The following is a 17454-nucleotide window of genomic DNA, read 5'->3' as shown; positions in this document are numbered from 1 at the left end:
CATGAGGGGTGGAACCCATCTGTGTTTCTGGTGTGACAGGAGGATCCCCACACCTGGATGTGTTGGAAGCTGAGTACTGGGATGCAAGCCACAGTTTGCTTTCACTTGGAGGCATGGAAGGAGTCACTGGACTCGATTGCCCCAGAGCTGGAAACACAGCCCCAGCATTTGCAGCAGGAATATCTGAAATAAAAGCAAACAGACAGGATTTGGGCAACTTTTGGGTTTTATTGAGACAATTGGTCAATGGACAGAGGATTTCTTACCCCAGGGAGACACAAAGCATTGGGGAAGAACCAGACAGACCCTGGCAAAGCCCTGCCCAGCTCCACTGGGAGGTCCAGCTGTGCAGACTCAGCACTGTAATTGTTCTCATTAGCAATAATTGGTGTTCCGAAGGGCAGGAGGTGTTTGTTGCTGCTGGTGTCCTCAGTCCCTGAGAAGTGCGAAGGAAAATGGGATGATTTTGGTTCTGGAAAGGCCTTCTCAGAGGGGTCAGGATTACCCAACAGATTCTAGGTGGATTTACGCCTCCCCTCCAGTGCAGGCTGCTCTCTGGTGTGGGTGCAGCGGTGATGGTTGAGGGATCGCTTCTCGCTGAAGCTCTTACCGCAATCACCACAAGTGAAAGGCTTCTCACCAGTGTGGGCGCGGCAGTGAGCAATGAGATGGCTCCTCTGGCTGAAGCTCTTCCCACAATTAGCACAGGTGAAAGACTTCTCACCGGTGTGGGTGCGGTGGTGGCGAATGAGAGCGCCCCTACGGCTGAAGGCCTGACCGCACGCAGCACAGCTGAACAACTTCTCGCCAGTGTGCACACCACGGTGCTCCGTGAGAGCTCGCTTGTTGGTGAAGCTCTTGCCGCAGTCAGTACAGCTGTAGGGCTTCTCACCATTATGGATGAGTTGGTGCTGGATGTATCGAGTACTCGTGGTGAAGCTCTTGCCGCACTCAGCACAGGGGAACAGATGCTCTCCAGTGTGGTTGCGGCGATGGATGGTGAGAGTGGAGTTGCGTTTGAAGCTCTTGCCGCAGTCCCTGCAGGTAAAGGCCTTCTCACTGGTGTGGGTGAGGTGGTGTTGCCTAAGGTGAGCGAGCTGTCTGAAGCGCTTGCCACAGCTGTCACAAGAGAAGGGCTTCTCTCCAGTGTGAGTGAGGCAGTGCTGAGTGAGTTGGCCGCGCAGGGTAAAGTGCTGACCGCAGTCTACACAGATGAAAGGTTTCTGTCCAGTGTGGGTGTGGCGGTGCTGGGTGAGAGCGCCGAACCGGGTGAAGCTCCGGCCGCAGTCAGCACAGGTGAACGGTTTCTCTCTAGTGTGGGTGTGGCGGTGATGGGTGAGATGACCGCGCTGGGTGAAGCTCTGACCACAGTCCACACAGAAGAACGGCTTCTCTCCAGTGTGGGTGCGGCGGTGCCGAGTGAGATGGCCGAGCTGGGTGAAGCTCTGGCCGCAGTCAGCACAGGTGAAAGGTTTCTCTCCACTGTGGGTGCGGCGGTGCTGATGAGCTCGGAGTTCCAGCGGAACCTCTTGCCACAGTCACCACAAACGAAGGGCCGGGTGCCAGGCTGCGGGCAGTGGTGCTTCACTAGCTCTGAGCCACCTGGGAAGCTCTGCCCACACTCAGGGCACTGATTCAGCTCTTTGGGTGACACTGAGGGACCTGCTCTGGCTTCATCCTCCTCCATACATTCCTCCCTCTCATCCTGGTCACCTTCATCATCATCATTATCCTCTTCATAGTTGTCATTCTCAGCATCATCCTCCATCTTCACCTCTTTTTCCTCCTCATCCTCCTCCACCTTGGGACTGCATATTGGCTTCTCCAACTTGATCTCTGGGTGCTGCTTCTCCTCCCAGCTCTTGTCTGGGTCCTTCTGTGAGGCCATACTGTGGCAGGAAGGGGTCACAGCTCTGCAATAGGGAAGATGGAAGCACCTGAGCCCAGGACCTCAAACTCTCAGATCCTGCCTGGGTCATGACACTCCCTGACTCCCAACACCCAGCTGGAGGAGAGAATGCAGAGGGGACCTCAAACCTTCAGTTTCTGCCTCAGTTTGGGCACAGACCTCTAATACCTGTGCTGAGACCCCAGGTTCCTGTGATCAGTGCCCTGAGGTACCCTGGGACTTACAAGTGGTCTTGTCCTACTCTCCTCAAGCCTGGTGGCATTGGAAGGGTGGTTCCTGGCCCAGGCCCTGGCCTTTGATCTCCCCTGGCTCAGACAATGGAGGCAGCAGCACTGACCAATGAAAGACCAAAGCACCTTCAACCTTCTCCCACCACCATCCACACCCCAAGCCCAAACATCACCTCCTGCTCACAACACACTCCCAGCAGCCTGGAGCATTCCTCAGCTCCCACAACACCTGATGTGCCTCAGAGCTCCTGGAGAGCTGAAATATGCTGCACAGGAGGAGGTGGCAGAGGCTGGGAGCTGCCCTGGGGGCCTAGGATCCTGCTGTTTCCCCACTCTGGGTTTCTTACCTGTTGGGCTGCTCCAAGGGGCAGATCTGCAAACTGTGCTCTTCCACAGCACACAGGGGCAGGGATAATGGAGAGAGGACTCAGCCCCTGACAGAGAGAAGCAAAGGGCTCAGAGGAGAGCACTGACCTGCAAGGGATGGCTCAGAACTGCCCAGGACCAGGCAGCACAGCTCAGCCCTGCTGGGGCCAGCTCCCAAGCCCAGCAGCACAGCCACAGCACACAGCCAGGGCTGATCAAGATGGGAGGCCTCAACAAGTGCAGACTCAGCTCCTTGCCCAGCACACAGTCCCTAGAACACAGCTGCAGGCCAGCAGCACAACACAGCTGCCTCTACACAGCCTCTTCCAGGCCTTGCCTAAAGCTTCTTCACACTGCCTGCCAAGGGCTCTGATGTCTGCAGCTGAATTTGACAGTACATCTAGCTCAGGACCCAGTTCTCCTGCCTGGCCTTGTCCCCACCACACCCACACTGTGCTCACCTTTGACCTGCACACACCTCTCTGCGGCCCACTCCCCAAGAGAAGATCACAGCAGCCCTCAGGACACACACAAAGGGAGCTTCATGACCTCTGGAGATACAGCAAAGGGGGAAGGGACTTGGGCAGCTTTTTGCTAAACCTCTTCAGCCCTCACTGGGATGCTGGAGGAGTCTCTGGCTCCTGCCCAAACCTCATACCTCCAGCACCCTTCACACACCTGCAGCCCAAAGAGACTCACTGGAAAGGGTTTGGCTTCCTTCTCTCCCTGACCATTTCTCTCAGCTTGCTCTTTGCAGATCTCCTGGAGCTGCCACTCCACATCTCCAAGAGAAAATGAGGTTGGATGGGAGGGCACAGTGCCCATGGGCTGCTGTTCATCTCCCAGCTGACACAGGCAGAGCTGCAGCACAATTCATTCCTTTCACCTCCTCAAATGCTGCCAGATTCTGCCATTTCCTGCACACACATTTGCCACCTGGGCCCTGGATCCTTTCCCCTTTTTTGGGGGACAAGGCCTAATTCCTGCCGGACCACTCCCAGGCCCTTCCCTCATTCCCAGCACATCCATGGCCCTGCTGCCTTGGCTGTCCCATGGCCCTGGGTCCCTCATCTCTACTGCCACTGCAGCTGGAAGGGTGGAGTGGGAAATGCTGTGGCTGAGGAAGCATCTAAGGAACTGGGCTGGAAGCAGCAGCACAAGAATGGAAGGGGCCTGAGACTAAAGGCTGGGATCAGCTGGAGGCCTGAAAGAACAGCACCAAGCCAAGGGGGGGTTACAGATGAGGGCTGGGGAGGGACCCTGCAGACACCTCAGCTAGCAACTGATGAGAGGAAGGGGGACAGAGAGGGAGTGAGACCTCAGGTGACTCCTGCCATGGGGGATGGCTGGGCTGTGTGGCTAGGAGCCCTGAGTGCCAGCTTGGGCTGTGCTGGATGTCAGGAGGGGTCAGGGCAGGAGGGTCCTGAGCCAGGCAGGGTTTGGGGCTTGGAGCTTCTGGGGTCAGCTGCTGCCAGCACCATTGGAGGTAGGAGCCAGGCAGAGTCACACAGCTGCTGAACTAAGCCCTCCCACCCCCTGCAGCCTTCACCCTCCATCTCTCCATCCAGTGCTCCATCTCCACTCACTTGCTGCCCTCTCAGAGTCCCCAGGGCCCCACCAAGTCTCCAGGGGCTGATCTACACAGCCAGTAGGGCCCAACAGAAGCCCCTGGATGACAGCATGGAGGAGAATCCCTGTGGTGGGTGGAAGGCACTGGGATGTCTTATACCAGAGAGTAGAGAACTCAGAAGGGACAGCAGAGTCCAGAGGGACACCACAAAGTGTCATCTAGCTTAGTTCATTCCCACAAGGCCTGCACTCAATCTCCACAAAGGAACAGCAGAGGATCTCCAATCTCCTTTGCCCTTCCTCTCTGCTCCCAGCAACAGCTTCTGGGATCTCTCTCTGCAGAGGAGCTTTGAGGCCTTGGCAATGCTGCCAGCTGCAGCCTGCAGCAGCCTGGCTCACCTGGGAGCTGCCTACCAGAATCTGTAACTGCAGCTCTTGGGTATGGGGGGAGGAGGGGCAGAGAGGCATGGGGGAGGGGGAAGGCATTTGGGGCCTGGGGTTCTGGCCTGCTTTGGTGGAGCTCTGGAGGAAGCTTTGGCCTAGGGAGGTTGCTTGGCTCCCGTGGCCCAGGCACACTATGGATTGTTGTGGATTGGATGCTTTGCACTGTAGGATGCAGCTCTGAACAGCACAGCCATGGAAACTGCCCAATTCTATCCAACCCTCTGGCCACAGCTTGGCATCAACTCCTTTCACAAGGCTCAGAGAGAGCCTCTCTGCCTCCTGAAACCTAAGGCAATACCCTGCAGAACAAGTTGGAGGAGCTCAAGGGGACAAGCTGCAGAGGGGGCCCAGGGCAACCTCCTGAGCTTCAACAAGAGCAAGGGCAGGGTCCTGCCCCTGGCCTGGCACAATCCTCACAATCAGGACAGCCTGGGGGAGGAGGGGATAGGAAGCAGCCCTGCAGAAAAGCACTGGGGGGTGCTGCTGGACAAGAAGCTGGACAGGAACAGACAGGGGGAGCCTGCAGCCCACAAGGCCAAGGCCAGCCTGGGCTGCACCAAAAGCAGCAGGGCCAGAGATGGACAGAGGCCATCCTGGCACTTGGCTCTGCTCTGCTGAGACTTCACCTGCAGCACTGCAGCCAGCTCTGGAGCCCTCAACACAGGAAGGACAGGGACCTGATGGAGAGGACACAGAGGAGGGACACAAAAATGATCAGGGGCTTGGAGCAGCTCTGCTACCAGGACAGGCTGAGGGAGCTGGGGGTGATCAGCCTGGAGAGGAGAAGAGAAGGCTCTGGGGAGACCTAAGAGTGACCTTTTGGTACCTGAAGGGGACTACAAGAAGGCTGCAGAGGGACTCTTTGAAGCCATTGCCTCTGGTCCTGTCCCTGCAGGCTTATGCAAACTAGAGCAGAGCAGATTGAGATTGGAGGTGAGGAACAAGTTCTGCACCAGGAGGCTGCTGGAACACTGCAACAGGTTGCCCAGGGAGGGGCTTGAGGTCCCAGCCCTGGAGAGGTTCAAGGTCAGGCTGGACAGGGCTCTGGGCAACCTGAGCTAGTGCAGAATGTCCCTGATGACTGCAGAGGGGCTTGGACTGCAGCACCTTTGCAGCTCCCTCCCAACTCAAACCACTCTAGGATTCTAGGAGTCTAAGTGCAGCCTCCAGGGAGAGCAGGAAAAAGATGAGGCAGAGGAGGACAAGGAAGAGGACAAGGAGGAGGAGAACCAAAATCCCTTCCAAACTCCTCCCAAACTCTGCCAAATTCCTGGAAAGCTCTTCCAGCTCTGCAGAGTTCATTCTGAAGAGAGCTGAGGGAGTTGCTAGGCTCAGGGATGTCTTGCACACTCTGCACAAATGCTCCAGAAGCTTTCCAAGTGCCCTCAAAACCAGCAGCACAGCTCTGCTGCCACACAATGCCAGGCTGCAAGGGACCCCAAGGCTCAGCTGCTCCAACCTTGCCAGCTGACACTGCACTGGAAAGGAGCTGGCCCAGCCCCCTGCCAAGCTGAGCCTTCCAACTCTGCCCTGCAGGGCAATCCACCGCTGCCCAGGGGAGAGGATTCCAATGGCTGACTGGCAGGGAAAAGCTTTTGCCTCTGCAGGGCACTGTGCCACTTCAGCTCAACTCTTGCAGCAGCTCTTTGAGATCTGCCTTTGGAGCACCACAAACACTGAAGCATTGCAGTGCAAAGCAGCTCAGCTTCAACTTCCAACTGCCTGAACTCTCACATTTTAAATTCAAGGCAGGGGCCAAGCTCACACCCAGCCCCCAAGCTCACACCCAGCCCCCAAGCTCACAAACCAGCAACTAAGTTCAGAGTCAGCTCCCAAGCACAAGAATCCAGATCAGAAATGCAGAACCAGACCCCAAACTCAAGAACCAGCTCCTAAGTTCACATCCAGGCCCCAAGCTCAAGAACCCAGATCAATAGTGCAGACTCAGCTCCCAGCTCAAGAACCAGCCCCAAGCTCCACAACCAGCAACTAAGGTCAGAACCAGCCCCCAAGATCCAGAACCAGTAACTAAGGTCAGAACCACTTCCCAAGCTCAAGAGCCAGCCCCCATGAGCTCAAGAGCCAGCAACTAAGGTCAGAACCCTTTTCCAAGCTAACACCCAGTCCCCAAGCTCAAAAGCAGATCCTGAGCTCCTGAACAGGCAGCTAAGATCAGAACCACTTCCCTAGCTCAAGAAATAGCTCCAGGCTCTGAGCCAGCTCCCAAGCTCATAACCAGCCCCCAAGCTCAAGAACCCAGATCAAAAGTGCGGAACCAGCTCCCAGCTCAGACCCAACTCCCAAACTCAAGAATCACCAACTAAGCTCACACCCAGCCCCCAAGCTCAAGAACCAGCTTGCAAGCTCCCAAGCCAGCAAGTGAGGTCAGAACCCCTATCCAAGCTCAAGAACCAGCCCCCAAGCTCCAGAGCCAGTGACTAAGGTCAGAACCACATCCTAAGCTCAAGAACCAGCCCCTGACCTCAGAGACAGGCTCTGAACTCAATAACCACACCCCAAGCCCAGAGCCAGCAACTAAGGTAGAATCCTTTTCCAAGCTCGCACCCAGCAACTAAGCTCAGAAGCAGATCCTGAGCTCAAGAACAGGCAACTAAGGTCAGAACACTTCCCAAGTTCCCACCCAGGCCCCAAGCTCCAGAGCCAGCAACTAAGAACAGAACGGCTTCCCAAGATCAAGAACCAGCTCCCATGCTCAGGAACCAGCCCCCAAGATCAAGAACCAGTTTCAGAGAATGCTTTGGGCTGGAAGGGACCCCAAAGAGCAGACAGCTCCAACCCCCTGCCATGCCCACAGACACCTTCCACCACACCAGGCTGCTCAAGCCCTCATCCAACCTCACCCTCAGCACCTCCAGGGAGGGGGCAGCCAGCACCTCCCTGCCCAACCTGCTCCAGGCTCTCACCACCCCCACTCCAAACTATTGCCTCCCAAGCTCCACTCCAAATCTGCCCTCCTCAACCTTCAATCCAGTCCCCCTCAGCCCATCACTCCCAGCCCCTCACAAAAGTCCCTCCCCAGCTCTCCTGCAGCCCCCAGCACCTACCACAAGGCTGCTCCAACCTCTCCCCACAGCCTTCTCCTCTCCAGCCTCAACAGGCACAACTCTCACAGCCAACCCCCACAGGGGAACTGCCACAGCCCTCCCACCACCCCCATGGCCTCCTCTGCACCCCCTCCAACAGCTCAACCTCCTGCCCCTCTTGGGGGCACCACAGCTGCACACAGCACTCCAGCTGGCAGCACACAATGCTGCCAGCACAAAAACCATTGCAGCAAAAGCCTCAAGCTGTGCTCAGCTGCCAAAACCAAAGGGACCTCAACTTGGCTACAAGAGAAAGGACCAAACTCAGCCAAGACACTGATCCAACACCCAAGGCTGCACAAAACAACCATCAGCAGAAGCTCCTCCTGCCCTGAGCCTTTCTGTGCTCAGGAGGCCTGCAGAGAAACTGAGAATCACTCTGCAACCCCCCAGGGAATCTTTGTGCCTCAAGAGCTTGCAGAGCACAGAGGCCTTGGATGCCACCACCCCCAGCACAGCCAAACCGCCCCACAGCTGACACCAGCCCCAGGCGCTCCCAAGCTCAGGCTCAGCACAGCACCCACGCCTGACACCCCCACGGCACCCAGCACACAGCCTGCCCACAGCTCCCCCCCGCGCCTGGCCCTCAGCCCAGCCGCTGCCCTTCAGCACAGCAGCCACCCGGCACCTGCCAGCTACCACACTGCCCACAGACATGCTAGAACTCCTATGTTCAGACTCAGAGTGAAGTACAATTATAGAATCAACCAGGTTGGAAAAGACCTCAGAGATCATCAAGTCCAACCTATTACCTAACACCTCCTGACAACTAAACCATGGCTTCAAGTGCCACATCCAATCCTCTTTTGAACACTTCCAGGGATGGTGACTCCACCACCTCCCTGGGCAGCACATTCCAATGGCTAATGACTCTTTCTGTGAAGAACTTTCCCCTCACCTCCAGCCTAAACCTCCCCTGGCACAGCTTGAGACTGTGTCCTCTTGTTCTGGTGCTGCTTGCCTGGGAGAAGAGACCAACCCCCACCTGTCTACAACCTCCCTTCAGGTAGTTGTAGAGAGCAAAAAGGTCTCCCTTGAGCCTCCTCTTCTCCAGGCTAAACAACCCCAGCTCCCTCAGCCTCTCCTCGTAGGGCTTGTGCTGGAGACCTCTCCCCAGCCTCCTTGCCCTTCTCTGGACACATTCAAGCGTCTCAATGTCCTTCTTAAATTGAGGAGCCCAGCACTGGACACAGTACTCGAGGTGTGACCTAACCAGTGCTGAGTACAGGGGCAGAATAACTTCCTTGCTCCTGCCAGCCACACTATTGCTGATGCAGGCCAGGATGCCATTGGCCTTCTTGGCCACCTGGGTACACTGTAGTGAAGTTTCACAAGTAGTAAAATTTCAAGCCAGAAGCCTAACATTTTTAACTATATGACAGAGCAACAGCCCAGAAATTTACATTTCAAGAGCCCTCTGGACATCACTTAAAACATTTTGGCAACAGTCTATCAAGTGGACCTTAAGAACATGAAAAATATTCTTAGGAAGCAGCTAAAGGGTAATTGAGAACATCTTTGCAAGCAATTTTAGAGGACTAGTACAAACTTAATGGCTATACTTTGTCATACTAAAATAACAACATTCCAGGTAAAAGGTATCATAAAATCATGACTTTGTTTTCAATATGCAATTAAAAAAATATATTTGCTGTAGTACACACACAGCAGGTGCAGCTCCAGCACCATCCACACACACATGCAGCATAAAGAGCCTCAACTCAAAGGGTTTTTTGTTGCCTTCTCTCCCTGCCCCTTTCTCTCTGCAGTTCTCCTGGAGCTGCCACCCCACATCCCCAAAGTGAAGATGAGGTTGGATGGGAGGGCACAGTGCCCAGGGGCTGCTGCTCATCTCCCAGCTGCCACATGCAGAGCTGCAGCACAATTCACTCCTTTGGTCCCCTGCAGTGCTGCCAGGTTCTGGCACTTCCTGCACACACAGCTTCCAGCTGGGCACTGGAGCCCTTCCCCTTTGGTGGGGGACAAGGCCTAACTCCTGCCTGACCACCCCCAGGCCCTTCCCTCATTCCCAGCCCATCCCTGGCCCTGGAGTCTTTGCTGTCCTGTGGCCCTGGGAGGGGAAAAAATTGTGGGGGCTGAGGAAGCCTCTAAGGGACCTGGGCTGGAAGCAGGAGCACAAGAATGGAAGGGCCCCGAGGCTAAAGGCTGGGATCAGCTGGAGGGCTCAAGCCAAGGGAGAGGCTTACAGAGGAGGGGTGGGGAGGGACCCTGCAGCCCCCTCACACAGCAGCTGATGAAGGGGGGCACAGAGAGGGAGTGAGAGCTCAGGTGACTCCTGCCCTGGGGTGTGGGGTGAGGTGTAAGGAGTGGTCTGAAGAGCATCATCTGCCTCATCACTGACATCAGGAACCAGGACACAGCCAGGGAATAGCCTGAGCACAGCCAAAGCATAACCTGGGCACAGCCTGGGCATAGCCAAAGCATAACCTGGGCACAGCCTGAGCACAGCCAAAGCATAACCTGGGCACAGCCTGGTTACAGCCAAAGCATAACCTGGGCACAGCCTGAGCACAGCCAAAGCATAACCTGGGCACAGCCTGGTTACAGCCAAAGCATAACCTGGGCACTGCCTGGGCACAGCCTGGGTGCAGCCAGGGCATAGCCTGGGCTCCCCCCTGAGCCTGGCCCACAGCCCAGGCACTGTCCTTCAGCACAGCAGCTGCCAGCAAAAAGGCTCCAACCCCCCAGAGCCCCCCGCAGAGAAGCCTCTGCTGCAGCCCAGCCCCCACGCTGCCCACGACCCCTGCTGGCCAAAGCAGCCCCCACAAGGCAGCAGTGAGCAGGGGAGAGGGGGGCCAGGGACAGCTCCTGCAGAGCACCAATAGCTCCTGCTGCAACACAGCAGCAACCAGAGGGAGTCTGCAGCTGGCCGAGCAGGGGGATTCAGCAGCACAAGGAACCCCACCGAGCCCCCACCTCAACCCCACCCGCGGCCCCGCAACCGCACAGACCCCTCCCAGAACAGCACAGACGATGCCCAGCGACCCTGCACACCTCTGCCCTAGCCCACAGCCCCCCCACGACCACCCCAAACATCGCAGACACCCACAGCCGCACAGAGGTCCCCACAATCACAACGTTCCCCTCCCCCAACCGCACAGACCCCAAACGCCAAGCTTGCAGAGCTCCCCCGGACCCCACAGACCCACCCCCACCCCGTACCCCACTGATCTCCCCCGGATCCCATGGACCCCCAACCACATATCCCCAGAAGCCCCCAACCAAACCCCACCGATTCCCCCTAGATCCCCGCAGAGGCTCCCCCCCCTCCCCAGCCCCACCGACCCCTGCCCCACAAACCCCTGCCCCAACCCAAGCGACCCTCCCGACCCCTCGCAGCTCCCCAGAGAGCATTCCCTGATCGCCATCCCACGACTCCCAACTCAGCCCCAGAGACTCCCTCACCACACCTGGACCCCGGGACAAGGGCAAAGCAGAGCAGCAGAAGGAGGAGGAGGAAGAGCTCAGCGCACAGGGAGCCGCCGGCCCCGGCAGGCTGCTGGCGAGCAGAGAGCGCTGCGAGGGAGACCCCGGCCCGGCCCCGCCGGCTGCTGCGGCCACGTGGGACGGGGAGCGGAAGCAGGGAGCAGTCTGGAACGGAAGCCCCGCCCACGGCCGGGCAGCCGCAGCCAATGAGAGGCGGCGGGAGCGCGGCAGCTCCTCCCCCTGGGCGCTGCCGAGGCCCAGCCAGGAGCTGCCCCTGCCGGCCGCGGCCGCCATTGGTGCTGCCCCGTGGGGAGCGGCAGCGGGGCCGGAGCGCGGGAGAAGTGCCGGAGGTGCTGGCGGGCGAGCGGCAGCTGCCGGCTGGTGAGCTGCGGCGGGGCGGGAGGGGCTGAGGGGGCCGGGGAGCGCTGAGGGCGGCGGCAGCGCAGCGGGGAAGGCTCTGGCTGCGTGGGGCTGCCGGGGGCGTGTGTGGAGTTGGGGGTCGGGAGGGGCGCGGGGGGCAGGGGGCTCCGTGGGGCTGGGGCAGGCTCGGGGAGGGTGAGGAATTGTTCTGTTTGGCTTTGGCCAGGGGCAGGGGGGTGCCGGCGGGGCTGGGGGCCGCGGGGTTGGCTCCTGAAGCTCTTGGCTGTTTGCAGTCTGTGCTGTGCAGGATGTGCATTGGGACAGCAATGGGGGGGGGCGGTGAGGTGTCAGAGAGCGGCCGGGAGGCACGGGGTCCAGAGTGCAACTCTCATCCCAGCCCTGCTGCCCGCACTCAGCACCAGGCGGGGCTGGCACTGGCACTGGGGGTGGAGCACAGCCCTGGGAGGAGAGGCTGAGGCAGCTCTGGGGTTGCTGAGCCTGGAGAAGAGGAGGCTCAGGGCAGACCTCATTGCTGTCTGCAACTCCCTGAAGGGAGGCTGTAGCCAGGCGGGGGTTGGTCTCTTCTCCCAGGCAAGCAGCACCCGAACAAGAGGACACAGTCTCAAGCTGTGCCAGGGGAGGTTTAGGCTGGATGTTAGGAAGAAGTTCTTCATAGAGAGAGAGGTTGGCCATGGGAATGTGCTGCCCAGGGAGGTGGTGGAGTCTCCATCCCTGGAGGTGCTTAGGAAGAGCCTGGATGAGGCACTTGGTGCCATGGTTTAGTTGATCAGATGGTGCTGGGAGAGAGCTTGGACTTGATGATCTCAAAGGGCTCTTCCAACCTGGTTAATCCTCTCCTCTCCCCCCCTCCTCTCCCCCCTCCTCTCCCCCCTCCTCTCCCCCCTCCTCTCCCCCCTCCTCTCCCCCCTCCTCTCCCCCCTCCTCTCCCCCCTCCTCTCCCCCCTCCTCTCCCCCCTCCTCTCCCCCCTCCTCTCCCCCCTCCTCTCCCCCCCTCCTCTCCCCCCTCCTCTCCCCCCTCCTCTCCCCCCTCCTCTCCCCCCTCCTCTCCCCCCTCCTCTCCCCCCTCCTCTCCCCCCTCCTCTCCCCCCTCCTCTCCCCCCTCCTCTCCCCCCTCCTCTCCCCCCTCCTCTCCCCCCTCCTCTCCCCCCTCCTCTCCCCCCTCCTCTCCCCCCTCCTCTCCCCCCTCCTCTCCCCCCTCCTCTCCCCCCTCCTCTCCCCCCTCCTCTCCCCCCTCCTCTCCCCCCTCCTCTCCCCCCTCCTCTCCCCCCTCCTCTCCCCCCTCCTCTCCCCCCTCCTCTCCCCCCTCCTCTCCCCCCTCCTCTCCCCCCTCCTCTCCCCCCTCCTCTCCCCCCTCCTCTCCCCCCTCCTCTCCCCCCTCCTCTCCCCCCTCCTCTCCCCCCTCCTCTCCCCCCTCCTCTCCCCCCTCCTCTCCCCCCTCCTCTCCCCCCTCCTCTCCCCCCTCCTCTCCCCCCTCCTCTCCCCCCTCCTCTCCCCCCTCCTCTCCCCCCTCCTCTCCCCCCTCCTCTCCCCCCTCCTCTCCCCCCTCCTCTCCCCCCTCCTCTCCCCCCTCCTCTCCCCCCTCCAACCAGGAGAGCCAACAGCTGCCACCTGCCCCAGGGAGAGATGAGGGAGCAGAGGGGAGGAGCTGGCTCTGCATTCTGCTTCCAGGGCAGCTGCAGGGATTATGGGATGGCAGAACAATTCACCATGGCCTCTGCCCACCCTCTGGCCACTGCCCAGCCCCTTGCTGCTCTCTGGCACTGCTGGAGGAATCATCTCTCTGGTCCTCAGCCCACAGCAAAATACTATTGACCAAAGGAGCTCCTCAGCTCTGGCACAGTGCCAGGGTCAGGGCATGGCTGACCTGCACCTGAAAGGTCTTCTCCAGCCACAGGCACTCTCTGATTCTTACTCCTTTAGGCTGGGAAGGGCCAGGCCTGGAAAAACATCCAGCTGGCTGTCAAGAAGGTGGTGCCAGGCTCTCTGGAATGGTGTCCTGGGACAGGACAAGGGGCAATGGATGCAGGCTGGGACACAGCAAGCTCCACCTCACCATGAGGAGAAACTTCTTGGCTGGAAGGGTGCTGGAGCCCTGCAGCAGGCTGCCCAGAGAGGCCCTGCAGTGCCCCTTGCCGGAGAGCTTCCAGAGCCAGCCGGATGCGTTCCTGTGGGACCTGCCCCAGGGGATCCTGTTCTGGCAGGGGGATTGAACCTCCTCTCCAGAGCTCCTTTCCAGCCCCTACCATCCCAGCAGTCTATGAGGCAATGACCCCAAGCTGTCTGACACCAAGCTGTGTGGTGCAGCAGACAGGCTGGAGGGAAGGGATCCATCCAGAGGGAGCTGGACAGGCTGGAGAGGTGGGCACAAGCCAACCTCAGGAGGTTCAACAAGAGCAAGGGCAGGGTCCTGCAGCTGGGTCAAGGCAATCCCAGGCACAAATCCAGGCTGGGCAGGGACTGGCTGGAAAGCAGCCCTGAGGAGAGAGCCTTGGGGGTGCTGGGGGAGGAGAAGCTCACCAGGAGCTCTCAGTGTGCACTTGCAGCCTGCAAAGCCAATCAGCTCCTGGGCTGCAGCAGGAGAAGTGTGGCCAGCAGGGCAAGGGAGGTGATCCTCCCCCTCTGCTCAGCTCTGGGGAGACCCCACCTGGAGTACTGCCTCCAGTTCTGGAGCCCCTATGACAAGAGGGATGTGGAGGTGCTGGAAGGTGTCCAGAGCAGGACCAGGAGGATGAGCAGAGGGCTGGAGCTGCTCTGCTGTGAGGACAGACTGAAGGAGTTGGGGCTGTTCAGTCTGGAGAAGGCTCTGAGGTGACCTCATTGTGGCCTTCCAGTATCTGAAGGGGGCTACAGGAAGGCTGGGGAGGGACTGCTCAGGATCTCAGGCAGTGATAGGACTAGGGGGAATGGAATGAAGCTGGAGGTGGGGAGATTCAGGCTGGAGGTGAGGAGGAAGTTCTTCCCCATGAGAGTGGTGAAGCCCTGGAATGGGTTGTCCAGGGAGGTGGTTGGGGCCCTGTCCCTGGAGGTGTTTAAGCCCAGGCTGGATGAGGCTCTGGCCAGGCTGATCTAGTGTGGGGTGTCCCTGCCCATGGCAGGGGGGTTGGAACTAGATGATCCTTGTGGTCCCTTCCAACCCTGACTGATACTATGATGCTATGACCACAGCCATGGGCTGGACCTAGTCAGTGCTGAGCAGCAGATATTTGTCTCCCTCACCTCCCTGCCAAGGCAAAGCACAGAGCTCCCAGAACCGATTCTATGGTTGCTCATGGAAACATTTGAAACCCAGGGTGGCTATAACTCAGCTGGAGTTTTAATGCTCACCTTAGTGTTTGTTAGGTGTGTTCTTGTTGGTTTGGGTTTTTTTTTCCCCTGGTCTGTATTTTCTAAGCCTTTCAATGTTCACCAGACAAACCCTGATGGTGGTGGCACTTCAGGTGATTTCTGACTGCATCTTCTGCCACATAAACAGCAAGAAATTAAGGAGTGAGCAAGGTGCAGACAACATGAAGTGGGAGTGTTGATCTGCTGCAGGGTAGGAAGCCTCTGCAGAGAGGTCTGGAGAGGTTGGGCTGCTGGGCTAAGGTCAGTTCCAGAAGGTTTCAGAAGGCCAAGCACTGGCTCTTGTGCCAGCATCACAACAACCCCGTGAAGGCTGCAGGCTTGGGGCAGCGTGGCTGGAAACTGCCCAGCAGAAAAGGGCCTGGGGGTGTTGGCAGACAGCCAGCTGAGCATGAGCCAGTGTGCACCCAGGTGGTGAAGAAGACCTCCACCACCCTGGCCTGGATCAGAAGGGCTGTGACCAGCAGGAAGTGATTGTCTCTCTGGCCCCAGCACTGGTGAGACTGCATCTCAAGTGCTGTGTTTGGCTTTGGGCATCACAGTATGAGAAAGTCACTGAGGTGCTGGAGCAGGGAGAGAGAAGGGCAGCAAAGCTGGTGAGGAGATTGGAGAGCAGGTCTGGTGAGGAGAGGCTGAGGGACCTGGGATTGCTTATTGTGAAGAAGAGAAGGATGAGAGGAGACCTCATTGATCTCTACATGGACCTGAAAGGAGATCAGAGTGAGGCCAATATTGGCCTCTTCTCCCAAGTAACCAATGACAGGACAAGAGGAAATGCCCTGAAATTGTACCAGGGGAGATTTAGGTTGGAGAGGAGGAAAAATCTCTTTGCTTCAAGAGTGCTCAGGCATTGGAGCAGGCTGCTCAGGGGGGTGGGAGAGTCACTGTCCCTGGATGTATTCAAGACATGAGTAGAGGTGGCACTCTGGGCCATGGTCTGGTGGTCATGGAGATGTGGGTAGAAGGTTGGACTTGATGAGCTTGGAGGTCTTTTCCAACCTTAGGGAGTCTGTCTGTGAAACCCTGTGGCAAACCAGCAGCACTCAGGGGCTGAGAACACAACTCCCATTGGGATACATCCCCAGGGCTCAAGTCTCCTCCTAAGGCAGCTCTGAACCCTCAGCTGCAGTTCAAAGGCTCTGCTTCAAGCAGGGCAATGTTCCTCCTGCCCACAGCTGCCAGCTGAATTTGGGGGTTTCCCAACCCAAACTCTTCTCTGATTGGATCAACTCTGCCAGGAGCAGCAGGTTCCACAGTCCTGATGCTTCACCTCTCAAACCCCCCAAATTCTATAGCTGCAGCTCAAGGGAGCTGACAGCTTTGTGCCTCTGGATTCCTGTTTCAGCACTTGGAGAACATTTTAACATTTTCCAAACTATTAGAACCTCCTAAACCTCCCTAAAGATGCTTTAAAAGCTCTGTTTGAGGACTTGAGGATTTGAAGGAGTTTTCTTGGGCACTCAAAATGCTTTGTAAAAAAATGGCTTAAAAATGATCCAAATCTCTCTGAAGATCATTCAAAGGGCCTGAAAAGAATCAAAATCTTGTAGAAAAACATTAAAAATGGCCAAAAAATAATCAAAATGTCTTCAAAACTCACTAAAAGGACCTGGAATGAGTAAAGATACTTCAAAAATCATTGAAAGGGCCTGGGGATAATGACAATACCTCAAAAATCATTAGAAAACCCTAAAAATGGTCTAAATATCTCCCAAAAAAATAATTAAAAAGGCCTGAAAATGATCAAAATGTCTTCAGTAATCATGAAAAAGGAGATGAAAATACTCAAACTATCCTCAGAAGTCATTCAAAATGCCTGAGGCTAAGCAAAGTCTCCCCAAAACCCATTAAAATCAGCCCAAAATGAGGAAAATAGCTTCAAAAGGAACGAAAAGGGGCTGGAAATAATCCACAGAGCTTCGGGAAATGATTCAAAGTGCCAAAACGAATCCAAACCAATTCCAGAACCTCATCCCCATGGCTGCCAAGCTCCTGCAAACTGATTCTGCAGAGCTCTCAGCCAGGCTCTGGCTTCTTGCAGTCTCCAACATCCTTCCGAAATGCTGCAAAAGGCTGAAAACTGCCGGAAAAGTCCTCAGCACCTGCTGGAAACTCTGGAAGGCGACAGAAAAACTCTTCCCGAGCCGTTCAGATCCCCTGGAGCTGCCCCAAGCCCCCTCGGGAGGCATCGAAATCTCTTTGCAAGAGTTTGGGAGAGGCTGGGAGGAGGTTTTGGGTTCCCAACCCTGCAGAGAATCCTCAGCGAAAAAACTCCTCCGAAGCTCTCGGAGCTCCTGGAAACCTCAGCGCAACCTTTCCGAGCTGAGCCAAAGCTCCTGGGAGCTGTGCGCAGCTGCTGGGTCAGAGCTGTTGCGGAGCTGCTGTGCCCCAGCCCTGCCCCCGCAGCGCAGCTCAGCCCAGACGGCGCCGCCCTGGCTGAGAGCTGCACCTCCCGGCATGCCCCGCGCGGAGCCAGGGCCGCAGCTCCCCGCTGGGACTTGGAGGCGTGGTTGGGGTAATCCGGCGTCTGTGATTGGCTGCGGCTGCCCGTCCGTGGGCGGGGCTTCCCCTGCGGCCCCAGCCCCCGCCTGGGCTGGGTTGCAACGTGGGCGGTTCGGGGCCTCCATTGCATTGCTCTCTGCTCGCCCGGGCTGCCAGGAGG

General features: G+C 57.9%; 1 protein-coding gene across 1 annotated transcript in view; it reads right to left on the bottom strand.

The window, feature by feature from the left end:
- Positions 1 to 397: 397 nt before the first annotated feature.
- LOC137457937 (zinc finger protein 252-like) overlaps positions 398 to 17454 on the bottom strand; it is a gene marked incomplete at its 5' end in the record, with an annotated part of 104501 nt that continues 87444 nt past the window's right edge. The window contains one exon of the mRNA XM_068169688.1: positions 398 to 1507. Coding sequence (XP_068025789.1) covers positions 516 to 1507 — 992 coding nt within the window. The remainder of the gene's footprint in view (positions 1508 to 17454) is intronic.

Source organism: Melanerpes formicivorus, unplaced genomic scaffold (assembly GCF_026170545.1).
Source record: "Melanerpes formicivorus ecotype bairdi unplaced genomic scaffold, bMelFor1.0.p_v2 SCAF_212, whole genome shotgun sequence".
NCBI classification, from domain to species: Eukaryota; Metazoa; Chordata; class Aves; order Piciformes; family Picidae; genus Melanerpes; species Melanerpes formicivorus.
This window is presented reverse-complemented; position numbering and strand designations above follow the sequence as displayed.